Genomic DNA, 14,880 nt, shown 5'->3' with positions numbered 1-14,880 from the left:
GTTTGTGAGTTAATGTCTTGATCCTTGAGAAAGGCAGAACTTGATAGAATTGTTCAAAGAATAGTGGTACTCCTGTCAGCTAAGGATGCTCAGTCAGAAAAATGAAGATTCTGCTACTATCGATAGATGAATGCGTAATTCGAACTACTATTTCTATATCAAAAGCATCTTATAGATAACATAGAGGTCATCTAAAGCTTATATATCGAAATAGAAGTCGTTGTCCTTCAAGCTTGAAAGATCTATTGAGTGAGGTTCGTTGACATCCAAATATGGCAGGTGCACGGGCCATATGCGGATCTGCCCAGACTTTCAGGTACGTACCTCCAGCAAAAATTCAGATCTACGAAATTTATCAAGCGAAACTTCATCAGCATCAAACTCATCAACCACAACCAAACATTTAATCACTTCCAATCAAAAATGTTTGCTGTTCCAGGATGGTCCGTCTCAGCGGACGGCCTCAAATCTGAAGCCCCCGGCAAAAACAATAGTAACAGCGCGCCCGGCAAAAAATCCAATAAGCGCAAGCGCAACAACAACAACAACGCTGCTGAGAATGTCACACCTTCAACTGTCGCTGATCTTTGGGAGTCCGTGATTGAGGGAAAGAAGACTGAGCAACCCAAGTCTGAAAAGGCTGCCAAGAGGCAGAAGAAGCAGAAGAAGGCTAAGGATGGTGAGGATGAGAAGCTGAAGGAGGGCGAGGAGACGAAGGAAGATAAGAAGGAGGGTGATGATGATTATGAGCAGCCCAAACCTAAGAAGGAGAAGAAGGACAAAAAGCAGAAGCAAAAGCAGAAGTCTACCGAGGACTCAACAGAAACCAACACTTCACCAGCAAAGGACGTCGTCGCAAAGACAGCACCTCAGCCTCCCGCTCCTCCCAAGCTCACTCCCCTACAAGCTTCGATGAGAGAGAAGCTCATCTCAGCTCGATTCCGCCACCTCAACGAGACACTCTACACCCGTCCCTCTGAAGAAGCTTTCAATCTATTCGATGAGTCCCCCGAGATGTTCGACGAGTACCATGAAGGTTTTCGTCGCCAGGTCAAGGTCTGGCCTGAGAACCCCGTCGACAGCTTCCTCAAAGATATTCGCGCACGCGGCAAGGTTCGCCAACAAGGCAAAGGCAGACCTGGAGCCCCTCCTACTCCTTTGGCTAAGACACCGCTACCTCGTACGCAACAGGAGTGTACTATTGCTGATCTTGGCTGTGGTGATGCTCGTCTCGCGGAGGCTCTTCAGTCAGATGGCAAAAAACTCAAAGTCAATGTCAAAAGCTACGATCTCCAGAGCCCAAGTCCCCTAGTCACCAAGGCTGATATCGCCAATCTGCCTCTTGCTGACGGTTCCGTCAACGTTGCTGTCTTTTGTCTCGCTCTTATGGGCACCAACTGGGTCGATTTCATCGAGGAGGCCTACCGTATTCTCCACTGGAAGGGTGAGCTCTGGGTTGCTGAGATCAAGAGCCGTTTTGGTCCCATCCGAAATAAGAACGCCCCCGTTACCCACAGTGTTGGTAACCGCAAGAAGAACGCAATGGCTGGCAAGAAAGGCAAAAAGGGCGCTGATAACGATGCCGAGCATGATGAGGATCTGGCCGTAGAGGTCGACGGTATGGATGATCGCCGCCGTGAGACAGACGTATCAGCGTTCGTCGAGGTGCTCAGGTCACGCGGTTTTGTTCTTCAGGGAGATAGAGAGGCGATCGATTTGTCCAACAAGATGTTTGTCAAGATGCACTTCATCAAAGGAGCATCGCCCACAAAGGGAAAGCATGTCAAGGAGCAGGAGGCTCCCAAGGGTAAGAGGGGCATCATCCGCAGGATAGATCCCATCGATGAGCAGCCAGAATTTAACGAAGCTTCTGTTTTGAAGCCTTGCGTCTATAAGATCCGGTAAATTTAACCAGCAGAGAGAGGGGATGGTTTCATAGATTAGTTACTGCGATGAGCAATACCCGCACCAAAAGCTGATGAGCAATTTGTACTTCATAACTACGTTTAATCCTTGTATCTTAATACTCCAAAGCATCATGCCGCATTATAGCGAAATGGTCATGCCGGTGCCCTAACCATCCCATCCCATTTGTAGACAATGAAATCTTTCTATCCGCCCGCTAAAACACGGGATAGATGGATACTCATCTATCATTACGATCCTCCATGTTATTGATTTTTATCTTTCCATGTCATCATCCAGTGTGAGGTAGTGTTCACGCCACTAAAAGAAAATCAACCCAGCAGCAACATCCGGATCGCCCTCTGCGGCCTGGAGGGCCTGAATAGCTTGCTCACGAGTGGCACCCATCGAGATAAGGCTTTCGATCGCTTGTGGAGAGATGTTTGTTGTTGTCGGAGCAGACTGTGCAGCAGGAGGCGCTTGGGGTGCGGAGGGGGCGGGAGCTGCAGCTGCAGCAGGGGATGGTGCAGACTGAGCGGCTTGCGGTCTGGCAGGGATCTGCTGTTGGTGCTGGCCAGGAGGCACAACGGCTCCGGTACGTTGTCCGATTGCTGTGCCATCGGGACCAGGCAAAGTTGGTTCCTGTGCAGCCGCCTCCTCTTCCGCCTTGGGGATCTCGGCCTCTCCCAAGAAGGGGATCATTTCACCTTGGATAATGAGCTTGTCTCTAGCAAGATCAATAGTGGCCTGGTGTCGTTTCAACATGTCGAGACCAAGCAAGAGGTCAACTGATCGGCCCTCCATGACAGTAAAGCTGCAGGGGAGGAACAGGTTTCCGATTTTGATCTGGGCAGAATGAACACGGCCGATAATTCTTGCTGTTCCGACACCGTGAGCTACACCAGCAAATCGAGTATCGATCAGTCTCATTATGCCACAAGCCTCAGCACACGAGGGAGACATGATAGTGGCTTGAGCACCGGAGTCAACAAACGCCTTGACTGGATGACCATTGACCTCAACATCGACGTAGAGCATGTGAACTCTTCCAAAAACTAGGTTCGAATGGTGTCAATATTGCAGTTCATAGTTGGCATTTCAAGAACTTACCTTCGGGGTTGTGTTCCATAGCATTTTGCAAGTTCTCCATAACTCGCTCCTGTCGGATCATCTCCTCAATCTTTCTCTGGTTCTCAACGTTGAAAGGGTCATCGTTCAGTCTCTCGATCTCCCGTTGTCGTTCCTGGCGCTCGCGTTGCTCTCGATTCTGGCTGTCATGGAAGATTTGTGCAAAACGAGCAGGGTTGTCAACTGCGGCAGCCAGTTCTGGGTGTTGTGACTGTAGCTGTTGTCTCAGGGCAGGCTGGCCAAGAATCTGAAGGCGGATGAGCTCAGGGTCTTGCTCGTTTTGGGCCGGTCTCCTAGGCTGAGGGCGTCGAGCTTGTTCGGGTACACCAGTACTTCCTCGCATATCTCTGACGTGTACGGCCAACATCTCTCCATCCACAATCTGCAGCTGCTCCATAGTCTGGGTATCATCCGAAATTAGGCGGCCGTTGTGGTAGATGTGCTGTGAGGTTGGAGGAACAGTTGATTCTGCCTGAATAGACTCGCGAAGGGTAGCGAGTGTCATGTCGGGAAAGATCTCGAGGGTGAGCAGGCTATCCTGCTCCCCAGCCTGGGGGTTGAATATGTTAAGGGTGATGCGCCTGTTGCCAGTTAGCATCCAATAGCCGAAGATGACGTAAATATGTCCTGGGAGTGGACTAACATTGTGGTGTCTGTTGTTGCTCGTCTGATATTTTTCGTGTGTATGTTTGAAATGTTTAAGTTTGGGCCAGAGAGGACGAAAGAATATCGTCGAGGGTTCTCAAGAAAGTGGCTGGTCGTGAGAAGAGAGGAGTAGGCGTGGCCACGAGGGTGGCTAAGAAAAGAAAGCCCAGACAACTAGCTACCTACTAGGTAAACAGAAGACTGTAACAGCTCCTGAGGTAAGGTACCCACTAGGGATCTTCAAAAATAGGAGCCCAAAGTGCCTAAGAAAAGCAAGTTGATGTGGTAAGCAATAAGTCGAAGAAGATTGAAGAAGGTTGAAGTGAAAATTATCGTGAATTTAGTGCGCGAGGTTGGTTGGTGTAAAAAAAAGATCGGAGAGGAAAGAACAGATGAAGATGGAGATAGATGCAGGTGCAGGCAGTTGCACATAAAGTTCAAAGCAAGCTACTGGCTAATGTTGGAGCTATTGGAGGGGCCGCTGCCGCTGCCGCTTCCGCCGGAGGGGTAGTTATGCTGCTTGGTGCTTAATAAAGAGCAACTGTAGCTCCGGACAACCGCAAGAATTATAAGGGATCATTCAGCTTCTCACAATGGTTTCATATGTTGTCACAAGAACAAGGAGTTTTTCTTATGGCTTACCCCAAATAAGGGTAATGGTACACAGGTATACAGTTGCTTTGCGGTTCATCGTACCTGTAACAGTACCTACCAGTCATCGACTTACATCATATTGCACCCCTCCATTCTGCCGTACCATAGCTCGGGCCAAGAAGGCCATCAGCCAACCAAGTTCCATATAATAAGAGCAATCTTGACATGGATATTCAAGTTTCTCTTACGGTTACCTCAAAACCCCAATCTCAATCCTTCTGACCAGATATTTCTTGTTTTCGCAGTCAGCGGGCTTGCATTGTATCCCTCATGTACCGCTAGGCACAACTGCACATACGCACGCTCACAATCAAGGACCACGCAGCTGCTGGAAGCCGACGGAAGCCTATGGATGCTTACTACAGTTCGGTTCGGACATGATTGCGGAGAACCAGGCGCCATTGACGATGACGAATGAGTGCTCTTCATGCAGCCGGCAAAGGGGACGGAGCACTCTATAGGTCATGGAGTCGTGACCAAGGGGACGCAATAAAATATAGCACATCTATCCTAAGTGACAAAAAGACTTAGGTAAGGTTCGTATATATGCAGCAGGCCTTAGACTAACCCTTTTTGACACCTCATTCAAGCAAGGTCTGCAGTTTTCTTGCTCCCTGAGAGTGACATATCCTTACAGATGCTACTGTATGTACAGCACTACGCCCAGGTTCCTTGCCCTCGCAGATCCAGCATTGGTAACCATATCGGGCGAAATGCAACGATTTTATTCCAAAGAAGGCATCATGCATTGGCCCCTTGGTCTACATACATAACTAAACCTCAACCGCTCCTGTGATATTGAAGGCCTCACTGGGGAGAGAACGTGGGATATGCTTTCACTATTTCGTGGCATGCCAGGATAAAGGAACCCGGGATTGCATGCGGCTGCTGCCGTTTCAGGGACCCCCCAACTGCTGATCGTCTTGGTTACAGCAACAGGGAGGTCGTCCCGGGGAGGCACAGAATGATCTCCTGCAGGACTGCCACCTAGAGGCACAGAAAGGCACCCTTGGTTTGAATATGCATGCTATAGGCTTGCTGTTCCGGTGTCCCGTTGTCTGGGCCAAGCAAGCTTTTTCCATTGTTAGGGCCGTTAGTAAGGTTTCATCATGGTTATCGTGAACTGATTGACGTTGAGGTGAAGTTGGGAACTTTATTTAATTATCTAGACCCATGGCAGTCACGGTCTAAGATTTCATACGAGGTACAATATTCTTAGCCGCCATGTTTCTGTACTCTTGTTACCTGACCGTTGTTAAAATTCCGAATTAACACAATATCAATGATTATCGTCGTAGATAAGTCTGTTAAAAAGCTTAACAACAACCTTGTCCACCATTGACTAATTGTTGGGTGTTGGTCTTGGTACTCAGACTACCCTAGACATCTGATATGGCATCTCCCTACAATCACCACATTGATGAGTTCCTTCTTAATATTTAATGTACTGGTTGCTTGACCCATTTTCATCTGCAATTTGCCGTGACTTCCTAATCTGTTTGCTCTCCTTTGTTGAGGTCACGCGACTTTGATATGTCATGTGCCAGACCCAAGCTACCACTGGCGATGGAGACGGACGGAACAAGCTCTCCCCGCTCGTGAACCCATCCGGACGAGAGTGGTAAAGTTGGGAAAAGACAGTTTTTGAAGGTCAGTTCGACACTATTTTTACTATTTATGACATCGTTAACAGTTGTACAGCACTCCCACAAGCTCTGGAACCAACTGTCACAACGCCCTGAAGCCATTGTCACCTATACACACCGATTGAAACTGGCTCCATTCCGGCGCCGGCCTCACTGCATCATCCGATCGCTCGGCATTCGTGGGTCCACCAGAAGTTTGAATGGGCAAACAGGATACCTAAACCCGTCGTCCCATGACGTTTCATTCACTGCCAAACGAGTCTGAGTCTCTCTGTGTGATTCAGTAATCAAAAACTCACCCGATTTTGAGCCAAACGAGGTACAAACCTCCTCAACGGTTCACACCTGAAGACGCCTGTGCCTCATACCAACGCTCAATGTGCACGGGTGAGCTTTAATTCCTCTCGTCGCATCATAATCATATCATCAAAAGACAACGTCAAATTCGCAATATAATCTCAACACAAGCGCTATCGACGAAACAGAAAGATCTTCTGCGACAGCTCTCACTACTCGAAAAGGCCCACAAATCTTACCTGCAGCTTTGTTCTAACGACCGACTTATACTGAGGTAGTACCTCTAGTAACCATCACCGGCTCAGGACCCCTTCAGGGCTCACCTTTCAACGTGGCAACCGAAACTCAAACCCTCATGGGAAGCATGGAAAAGAAGAAGAACAATGAATTCGCTTCTGCCGCCAGAGATATGATCTTCTCTGGCGGCGTGTTCGAAAACTTGGAGAACGACGATTCTGATGGCGCCATCGACGACGGAGACGCAGATGAGGACATGGTCAATTCAAAAAGGAACTTCTGTCAAATGAGAATCCAGAAGAGGAACTCAGAAGCTGGCCTTCTGAAGAAGGTCATTCCTTTTCACTGGGCTCCTATGCTCTCGCCCCTGACCGAGAACGATATCGATACATGCGTTACTCTTGAAAATGTCGCACTTTCAGAAGCGAGGTATAGATCAACACGTGAAAAGGCAGGTCATAATATATGGGTACCAATTCGTTGTTTGGAGGGCGATGGGACCCCGAGCTCAGGTCAGATTTGCTAACTAGCAAAACAGATCGAATATCGTATTCGGAAATCAGGAGTCTGCTACGGCCTGTTCAATACCGTGAGGCCAAGCGATGTTAAGAAGATCTCTCTCACAACCATGCAACACAGCCGGCCCGTTGAGTCAGGACGATGCGATGGAGCCAAACATGTCATGTTTGCGCACGTCCTTGCTACACTTGGAACCCACCCAGTCGTAACTGATGCCGATATGGCCATGCCCGAGAACTGGAGAGACTCGAAAGCAAGCAAAGGCTCACCTCTAGGCCATCAATCTTCAGGGAGGACAATCTGTCTCCATTCGTTCATCGTGTGCCCAGAGGTCCAGGGAGTTGGCATCGGGAAAACAGTGATGAAGTCATATCTCGAGCTTATGAATGCATCTGGAATGGCTGATCGAGTTGCCATAATTTGCCAACCGGTAAGCAACCATAGTTGACACCTGAAATCTGCGTCAAGCTAACATGTCAAAGTACGCGATCCAATTCTACAAGTGCTTTGGATTCAAAGACCTTGGCCCAAGCACAGAAGCCCTTGCTGGTCAAGGCTGGCATGCCATGGTAAGTAATACCTCTATGACATAAACTGAAAGCCACTGACATATGACTAGGTGCTTGAACTCCGTGGTCCTAAGAGAAAGACCAAGGAGGAGCCTACACGGAGGAACAAGGAAGGGGATTCTCCAACATCCAAGGCGAAGAAATCGCCATCATAGACTTTTACAGGCTTGTTGCCAGCATTTTTTTTGGCAGTTGATCAATGAGTCTCCTCTCAGGAAGCACCTGTTGCTTCATCCCACTTCGCATTACCAAGATATCACCAGAGTAGCCGCATCATCGAAAATAATGAGATAGCTGGTCTATAAAAACCGCATTTGCGTGTTGTATTTGTTTTTCTTAATTCCCATTTCGTCTATTTTGTGGCCCTTTGATATCATAACCTCATTCGTTCAACCCCATTTTCTTTTCTTCCATACGGTACTTAGTCGCTGGCCTTGTACTTGAGACGGTACTCCTCAGTTCGCTTGATATCGTCCTCTGAAGCAAAGCTCTTCATCCCAGCAATGATATCATCGAGGGTCAGGATAGCGAAGATAGGAATGCCATACTCCTTTCGCAACTCGCCAATGGCACTGGGGCCAGGCTTGGACTCATCGCCATCGGTAGCAGGGAGCTTCTCCATGCGGTCGAGGGCAACGACAATACCAACAACGATACCACCCTCCTTTCGGATCTTGTCAATAGCCTCTCGCTTGGCAGTTCCAGCAGTGATGACATCGTCAACGATGAGAATCTTCTTTCCCTTCAAAGGCGCACCGACAATGTTACCGCCCTCGCCGTGGTCCTTGGCCTCCTTGCGATCGAAAGAGTAAGAAACACGGTCGAGGTTCTCAGGGGCGATCTCGCCGAGCTTGACAGCAATGGAGGAAGCAAGAGGAATGCCCTTGTAAGCGGGACCAAAGATGATGTCGAAGTCAAGGCCAGTCTCTTGCTGAGCCTCAGAGATAGACTTGGCAAAAGCAGTGGCAATAGCGCCGGCGAGACGGGCAGTGTGGAAGAGGCCGGCGTTGAAGAAGTAGGGTGAGATGCGCTTTGACTTGAGCTCGAAGCTGCCAAACTTGAGGATCTCGCCAGCGATGGCGGCCTCCAAGAATTCTTGCTTGTAGGGGGCGAGTTGAGAAGACATGATTATTTATGTGGTTATCTGAATTGGTATGAAGTCAAGATTGGGAGTGAATATTTCTAAAGCAAAGTTTGCGATCCCCTCTTGCAGGTCTCTCAGTGGTGTTGAGCCCGGAGCCGGCCTTGGACCCTTCGGGTGGTTCAATGTATGGCGGCGGGGTTGAGGTGGGGGGAGATGCAGATAAAGAAGTACCATAAAAAAGTTCGGTTAGCAGAGAGCATATGGGAACGAGTATATCAACACAGGGTATTTATACTCTACATAATAGAACTACGTGTCAATGAACAATCACTTAAGGAATCAATGACTAGGTATGTAGAAACAGACTATATCCTTTCAAGCCAGTATCAACTTCTCTAGAACTGAGACTGCCAAGTCCATCACACAAAAAAGTGACTTGTTCCTTATCGATAAGAAATCAGACTGACCGCCACGACCCACTAAGAAAAAATATTCGATCCAACTAAATTTTGCCATCTCTGATACCTCTTCTTCGAGCGACGAGCGACACTTTCTCTCCCCGTCCGTCTCTATCCTTTTTGATACCCCCCAAACAAATCCAGCTCCAAAAATACCAGATCGCCCAAGATGAAGACGACCTGGAAGGACATCCCCCCGGTGCCTACTCAGCAGGAGTTTCTGGATATTGTTCTGAGCCGGACCCAGCGCAAGCTGCCAACGCAGATTCGCGCCGGTTTCAAGATCAGCCGTATTCGAGGTTTGTGACTTTTGTCTCACCACAACCAGAATCGCAATAGATCACTAACATAGACTCCAACAGCTTTCTACACTCGAAAGGTCAAGTTCACACAAGAGACCTTTTCAGAGAAGTTCGGCGCCATCCTCGAGAGTTTCCCTCGTCTGCAGGACATCCATCCTTTCCACAAGGATCTCCTCAACACCCTCTACGATGCCGACCATTTCAGAATCGCCCTCGGTCAGATGTCCACCGCCAAGCATCTGATTGAGACCATCTCCCGCGATTATGTCCGTCTCCTCAAGTACGGCCAGTCTCTGTTCCAGTGCAAGCAGCTCAAGAGGGCCGCTCTGGGTCGCATGGCCACCCTCATTAAGCGACTCAAGGACCCTCTTATGTACCTCGATCAGGTCCGCCAGCATCTCGGCCGTCTGCCTTCGATCGACCCCAACACTCGAACACTGCTTATCTGCGGTTACCCCAACGTCGGAAAGTCTAGTTTCCTCAAGAGCGTTACTCGTGCCGATGTCGACGTTCAGCCCTATGCTTTCACCACAAAGAGTCTGTTTGTCGGTCACTTCGACTACAAGTATCTTCGCTTCCAGGCCATCGATACCCCCGGTATTTTGGATCACCCTCTTGAGGAGATGAACACCATTGAGATGCAAAGTATCACCGCCATTGCCCATTTGAGATCCGCCATTATGTACTTTATGGATCTTTCAGAGCAGTGCGGATACACAGTTAGCGCCCAGATTGCTCTCTTCAAGAGCATCAAGCCTCTGTTCTCCAACAAGCTTGTCTTCGTTGTTATCAACAAGATTGATGTCACCCGACCTGAGGACCTTGAGCCCGAGGTTCAGGCTGAGCTCCAAAGCATTCTCAAGTCGGGTGAGGTCGAGATGCTCCAATTGTCCTGCAACACTCAGGAGGGTGTTCAAGAGGTCAAGAACGCTGCTTGCGAGCGCTTGATCGCTGAGCGTGTTAACCAGAAGCTCAAGGCTGGTACCAACAACAGCGGAAACATCGGTGGCCGTCTGGCTGATGTTATGTCCCGTATCCACGTTGCTCAGCCCATGGGTGGTCAGACTCTTGAGACTTTCATCCCCGAGGGTGTCAAGGACCGCAAGAAGTATGACAAGACCGACCCCGAGCGCCGAAGACTCGCTCGTGATGAGGAGGAGGAGAACGGTGGTGCTGGTGTCTTCAACGTCGACATGAAGGCCGACTACATGCTCGCCAACCCCGAGTGGAAGTACGACAAGATCCCCGAGATCTACGATGGCAAGAACGTCTACGACTTTATCGATCCCGATATTGAGGCTAAGCTTCAGGCTCTTGAGGAAGAGGAGGAGAAGCTCGAGGCTGAGGGCTTCTACGAGTCTGATGAGGATATTGAGGATGACGAGGAGGCTGAGGTCATGCGCAAGGCCGAGCTGATCCGCGAGAAGCAGCAGCTCATCCGCAACGAGGCCCGCATGAAGAAGCGTCTCAAGAACCAGGCCATCATCCCTCGCAAGCAGATGAAGAAGCCCCTCTCTGAGTTCGAGGATGCCCTCGACCAACTCGGTGTCGACACCACCGATATTGCCGAGCGTGCTCGCTCAAAGTCTCGTCCTCGTGGCCGTTCCACATCTCGCATGGGCACCGAGGACCCCGATGCCATGGATGTCGACGGTGGTCGCAGCAGCACTCCCCGCGAGCGTATGCGCTCTATGAGCCGACCTCGAAGCCGTGCTCCTACTGCCAGCCGCCGCGACGATGGTGTCACAGACGAGGCTACTCGATCCAAGGCCGATCGTATCGCCAGGCTCAACCAGAAGCGCATGAACCGCATGGCCCGACAGGGAGAGGGCGATCGACACACGACCGCTTCCATCACCAAGCACTTGGTAAGTTTTATTCTCATCCATATTTATCTCAGAACCGTAGCTAACACATCACTTTCAGGTCGTCGGAAAGCGTGGTATGGGCAAGACAAACCGCAGATAGAGAGCCAACACCAGGCTTCCCTTTCTTCCACATTTGGTTGTCTTTCTCTCTTTTCCGGCATATTTTCGCGGGCTGTGGGTTTGCCTGGGAGTTTGGGCGCATAGGAAAATGGATTGCGATTCCTTCGCTGCGTACGTACGTGCTTGACAAGAAAAAAATAGCTTGCGTGTCGCGTTGTTGCTTGGGATGAAGAAGCTCTGTCCGAGTTCAGCTAGATAGTAGATATCACGGCGCCTCCTTGAGAAGTACTAGAAAAGGGGCTGCCAAACTTTTCTTTCTTTCTCTTTTAACAGATCATGATTTATGAAGCATATAAAAGTTTCAGTCAAATTTCATATTATCCACCCAAAATATTATATTTGTGTATACAGTTCAACAATATTCATTTGAGTTGTCGTGTGAGATGCTATCGAAAGAGGTATAATGAGATTGTGCCCAAGACGCACCATCGGTATCGGCCAATCTTCTGAAAAAGCAAAACAATCCTCCTACCCTGCCGGCTCTGTTACAGTGGTGTGGCCTTGTTACTCTTTTATCCTATTTGCTAGGAAGGTCGCTGAGATTCTTTACTGCTCCTCGGCAACCTGGATACCATCCCTCAAACCCTCAACCTTGAGCTCCTCGCCGGTGGCGCGGCGGTAGATGTCCTTGACGTCGTCGGTGGTAGTCTCGAAGTGGCTGGTGGCATCGTAGCTCTTGGAGATGAAGATGTTGTCCTTGGTACCATCCTCAAGAGGCTCGTAGATGGGAATAGGGGGACCCTAGAGATTGTTAGCGTGTATCTTAGTATTTCAACCCAGGTAACGTACCATGAACTGCTCCTCAATCTTGCCAAGGCGGTCGAGACCAGCTTGGAGCTCGACGTGGTGGTTAGCTGATGTCTCGGCAATAGTCGAGACAATAGCGATCCAGTAGCCCTTGGGGCAGACGTTGTGAGCAGAAGAAACGCAAGCAATGTAGATGTCTAAAGACAAATGTCAGCAACTATGTATGATCATCATAATTAGAATAATTACCGTTCTTTCGGCCAACTTGAGACTGGGGAATGATGAGCTGGGCGGAATCGGCGTCGTTGGTACCAGCGAGAGGGTGCTTCAGAATGCAAATAGCTCGGAGGACGTGGCCGACAACCTTGGCCTTGTTGGGGAAGTAGGAAGGGTCACCGAGGATCATCTTGGCCTTGGTCTTGAACTTCATCTCCTCAACACCAGTCATGGTCGCCTCGATGCCCACAGCCTTGTCGCCCTCATACTGGATCTCGTCGATGTTGGTGTTGAGCATGTAAGTACCGCCGTAGATGGCAGACAGACGGGCGAAACCCTGGGGAAGCTCGCCAAGACCGTAGAGAGGGTAGATGTAAGGAGACTTTCCGTATCGAGCAACAGAGTTACCGTACAGGCGGATTCGCTGGATGGCCTCGGGAGCCTGGCCGGGGGTGGTGATGTAGTCGTCGGTGAGGTAGAGAGCCATGGCGTGACCAATGAAGTCCTTTGTGGTGGCCTCGAGGCCGAACTTGTCATAGACATCCTTCATGGTGCACTTGTTGATGTCCAGGCCTAGACAGAGGGTTATGGGTCAGCAAATTGTCTAATTTCGCAAGATTATCTTCTTTGCGCATCTCCTTAGAAAGCGTACCTTTGTGTGTCGCGGGGTCCTTGGGGTCGAAAGTGCCAACCCACTCAATGAAGGACTTCATGCGTCGCTTCTCGAAGATACCCATGAGGGGAGATCGCAGAGCCTCGGCGGCATCAGAGGGCACCTTGGCGACGGTAGCCTTGTTGGAGGCACCCTGCTGGACGTAGCTGCCAGCGACTTGCTTGAACTCGAGATATCGTGTGACATCGGTAGAGACGAGAATGTTGGTCAATTCGCCGGAGGACATGAGGAACTTGGGGACAAGGTCGATGTTCCAGTCGTTGAGGCGACCATATTGCTTCCAGGGCTCCTCGCCTTCGCGGAAGTTTCCGTACTTCTTGAAGAGCTGTATTCTGTTGTTAGATATCGGTCTGGCAAGATATAGACGGGGAGGTTTGGATAAGGGTTGCGTACAGTCTCGAGGTTCACGGAAGCTGCCTCACTGGGAAACAGTTAGCTTTTTGTTTATAGGAAAGTAATTGCATTTAGAAAGAGACTTACCCGCCATAGTGATCATTGCGGTCGATGTGGAGGACCTTCTTGCCCTTGACACTCAGAACACTGTTCAAGCACAATCAGCCATCACCGCCTTTACATGTGCTATACCGCCTTGCAGCTTGCGCAGGTCTGTAGCGCCCTTTGCGACACGACGAAGCGGTCAAAATCAATGCAGTTTGTCTTACCCAGAAAGAATACACTCGGTCAATCCTAGAAACAGTCAGCATCCGCTTGGGAATACAATAAAACACCAGCATCAAGCCAAAGCTCTCTGATGCGGGGATCCGCCTTGTGGTGGCAGAAACAGGCGAGGAGGGGAACAAGAACATACCGGTGCCCAGCACGATGACGTCGTATTCAGGAGCAATCTCATCCATGATGGCTATTCTCTGGTGTTGATATTCGATGAACCTTTAGGTAGAATGATAGAGAGATAGGGAGTATGAAGAGAAAGAGGCGGAATAGGATAAAATGGAAGCGAAGCGAGGAGGGCCGAGAAGCTTGAGGGGAGGTGCGGTGCTGTACGGTTGGCGGTTGCTTAGTGGCGGGGTCAGTCCCATTTACCTTTTACCTTACCTTTCCTTAGGGGATCAACTACAACTACAGCCTAGCTTCAGTGTGGGGACCTATTTATGGCTGGACCATTCGGTGAGTGTGAATATGGTTGACGCCTCTAACAACTAACGTCTTACCCAATTCATGCCATTCTAATCTCACATATTCTCGCCTACAATATCAAATTACATTAAGATGAAGACATACAACAAGTTTTGCTGCTGTTAGATAACCCATCACCCCCTAATTCCCCCTTCCATCGTGGTCCGCTTCATTATCAAATTTAGCTTAGCAGCCAGATCAATATAAGAGCCCCAGCCACGACCCCAGTATCATCAATGGTTTATTACTATTAGTATATTGAAGACAGGGTCTCTCGGTCGTATCTCCTTTCTTTGCCCCAACTGTTGACCTCCATGTTGTTACATCTACGTTTCTAGTTTCTACTCTTCTTGGTGGAGCGGCCCCTTTCATGAGGTAACCAGAGCTTGACTTATACGGTATCCAAGCTCATTACTGTGTTGGGATACGAAGTCAAAGAGTTTAATATGACTACAGCTCACCTACGCGCAAGATTGTCATTACGGCTTGAGTTTGTAATCTACGACGCTTGCTGCAACCAATCTTGATTCGTCATATGTATTCATGTCAACAACTCCTAGAGCTCATATGCTCGCATATACATGTTTGTTTCGTCTACTGTATCTTACATATCCTAGATGTACACGACGAATATGTCAACTTGTCTCTAACCAGGCATCATAAACCACCACCACCTCT

The 14,880-nt window shown here is 49.3% G+C and overlaps 6 protein-coding genes across 9 annotated transcripts; 3 read left to right on the top strand and 3 right to left on the bottom strand.

Annotated features, from left to right (window-relative positions):
• The first annotated feature begins 359 nt into the window (after positions 1 to 359).
• On the top strand, positions 360 to 2,072 carry FOXG_08549 (uncharacterized protein). Its single transcript, XM_018387536.1, has one exon. The coding sequence runs from the start codon at positions 424 to 426 to the stop codon at positions 1,903 to 1,905; it is 1,482 nt and encodes a 493-aa protein (XP_018245399.1). The 5' UTR covers positions 360 to 423; the 3' UTR covers positions 1,906 to 2,072.
• FOXG_08548 (uncharacterized protein) lies at positions 360 to 4,332 on the bottom strand. 2 transcript variants are annotated; one of them, XM_018387535.1, is made up of 4 exons: positions 3,910 to 4,263; positions 3,677 to 3,860; positions 3,016 to 3,614; positions 1,912 to 2,960 (listed from the first exon to the last, which is right to left on the bottom strand). In XM_018387535.1, coding segments are annotated over exons 2-4 (1,335 nt in total). In that variant the 5' UTR covers positions 3,679 to 3,860; positions 3,910 to 4,263; the 3' UTR covers positions 1,912 to 2,226. The 2 variants fall into 2 exon arrangements, with proteins under 2 accessions (XP_018245397.1, XP_018245398.1); XM_018387534.1 differs by having other exon boundaries at positions 360 to 2,960; positions 3,677 to 4,332.
• A 1,125-nt stretch (positions 4,333 to 5,457) lies between these two features.
• On the top strand, positions 5,458 to 8,905 carry FOXG_08547 (uncharacterized protein). Of its 3 annotated transcripts, XM_018387532.1 has the most exons (5): positions 5,458 to 5,982; positions 6,034 to 6,963; positions 7,051 to 7,461; positions 7,514 to 7,600; positions 7,651 to 8,905. In XM_018387532.1, the coding sequence occupies exons 2-5, from the start codon at positions 6,631 to 6,633 to the stop codon at positions 7,753 to 7,755; spliced, it is 936 nt and encodes a 311-aa protein (XP_018245395.1). In that variant the 5' UTR covers positions 5,458 to 5,982; positions 6,034 to 6,630; the 3' UTR covers positions 7,756 to 8,905. The 3 variants fall into 3 exon arrangements, with proteins under 3 accessions (XP_018245395.1, XP_018245396.1, XP_018245394.1); XM_018387533.1 differs by having other exon boundaries at positions 7,051 to 7,600; XM_018387531.1 differs by having other exon boundaries at positions 5,458 to 6,963.
• Positions 7,793 to 8,910, bottom strand: FOXG_08546 (orotate phosphoribosyltransferase). Its single transcript, XM_018387530.1, has one exon. It carries the CDS (start codon positions 8,724 to 8,726, stop codon positions 8,022 to 8,024), a length of 705 nt encoding a protein of 234 aa, XP_018245393.1. The 5' UTR covers positions 8,727 to 8,910; the 3' UTR covers positions 7,793 to 8,021.
• Positions 8,911 to 9,186: 276 nt separating this feature from the next.
• Positions 9,187 to 11,759, top strand: FOXG_08545 (nucleolar GTP-binding protein). The gene is made up of 3 exons (XM_018387529.1): positions 9,187 to 9,441; positions 9,505 to 11,312; positions 11,371 to 11,759. Exons 1-3 carry the CDS (start codon positions 9,312 to 9,314, stop codon positions 11,410 to 11,412), a joined length of 1,980 nt encoding a protein of 659 aa, XP_018245392.1. The 5' UTR covers positions 9,187 to 9,311; the 3' UTR covers positions 11,413 to 11,759.
• On the bottom strand, positions 11,671 to 14,187 carry FOXG_08544 (acetyltransferase). Its single transcript, XM_018387528.1, has 8 exons — positions 13,877 to 14,187; positions 13,731 to 13,755; positions 13,549 to 13,608; positions 13,462 to 13,489; positions 13,048 to 13,393; positions 12,429 to 12,968; positions 12,222 to 12,376; positions 11,671 to 12,173 (listed from the first exon to the last, which is right to left on the bottom strand). The coding sequence occupies exons 1-8, from the start codon at positions 13,920 to 13,922 to the stop codon at positions 11,979 to 11,981; spliced, it is 1,395 nt and encodes a 464-aa protein (XP_018245391.1). The 5' UTR covers positions 13,923 to 14,187; the 3' UTR covers positions 11,671 to 11,978.
• Positions 14,188 to 14,880: the final 693 nt, after the last annotated feature.

The sequence above is a fragment of the Fusarium oxysporum genome, chromosome 2, assembly GCF_000149955.1.
Source record: "Fusarium oxysporum f. sp. lycopersici 4287 chromosome 2, whole genome shotgun sequence".
Taxonomy (NCBI): Eukaryota; Fungi; Ascomycota; class Sordariomycetes; order Hypocreales; family Nectriaceae; genus Fusarium; species Fusarium oxysporum.
Note: the sequence above shows the minus strand (reverse complement) of the source record. Positions and strands in the feature narration are given on the sequence as shown.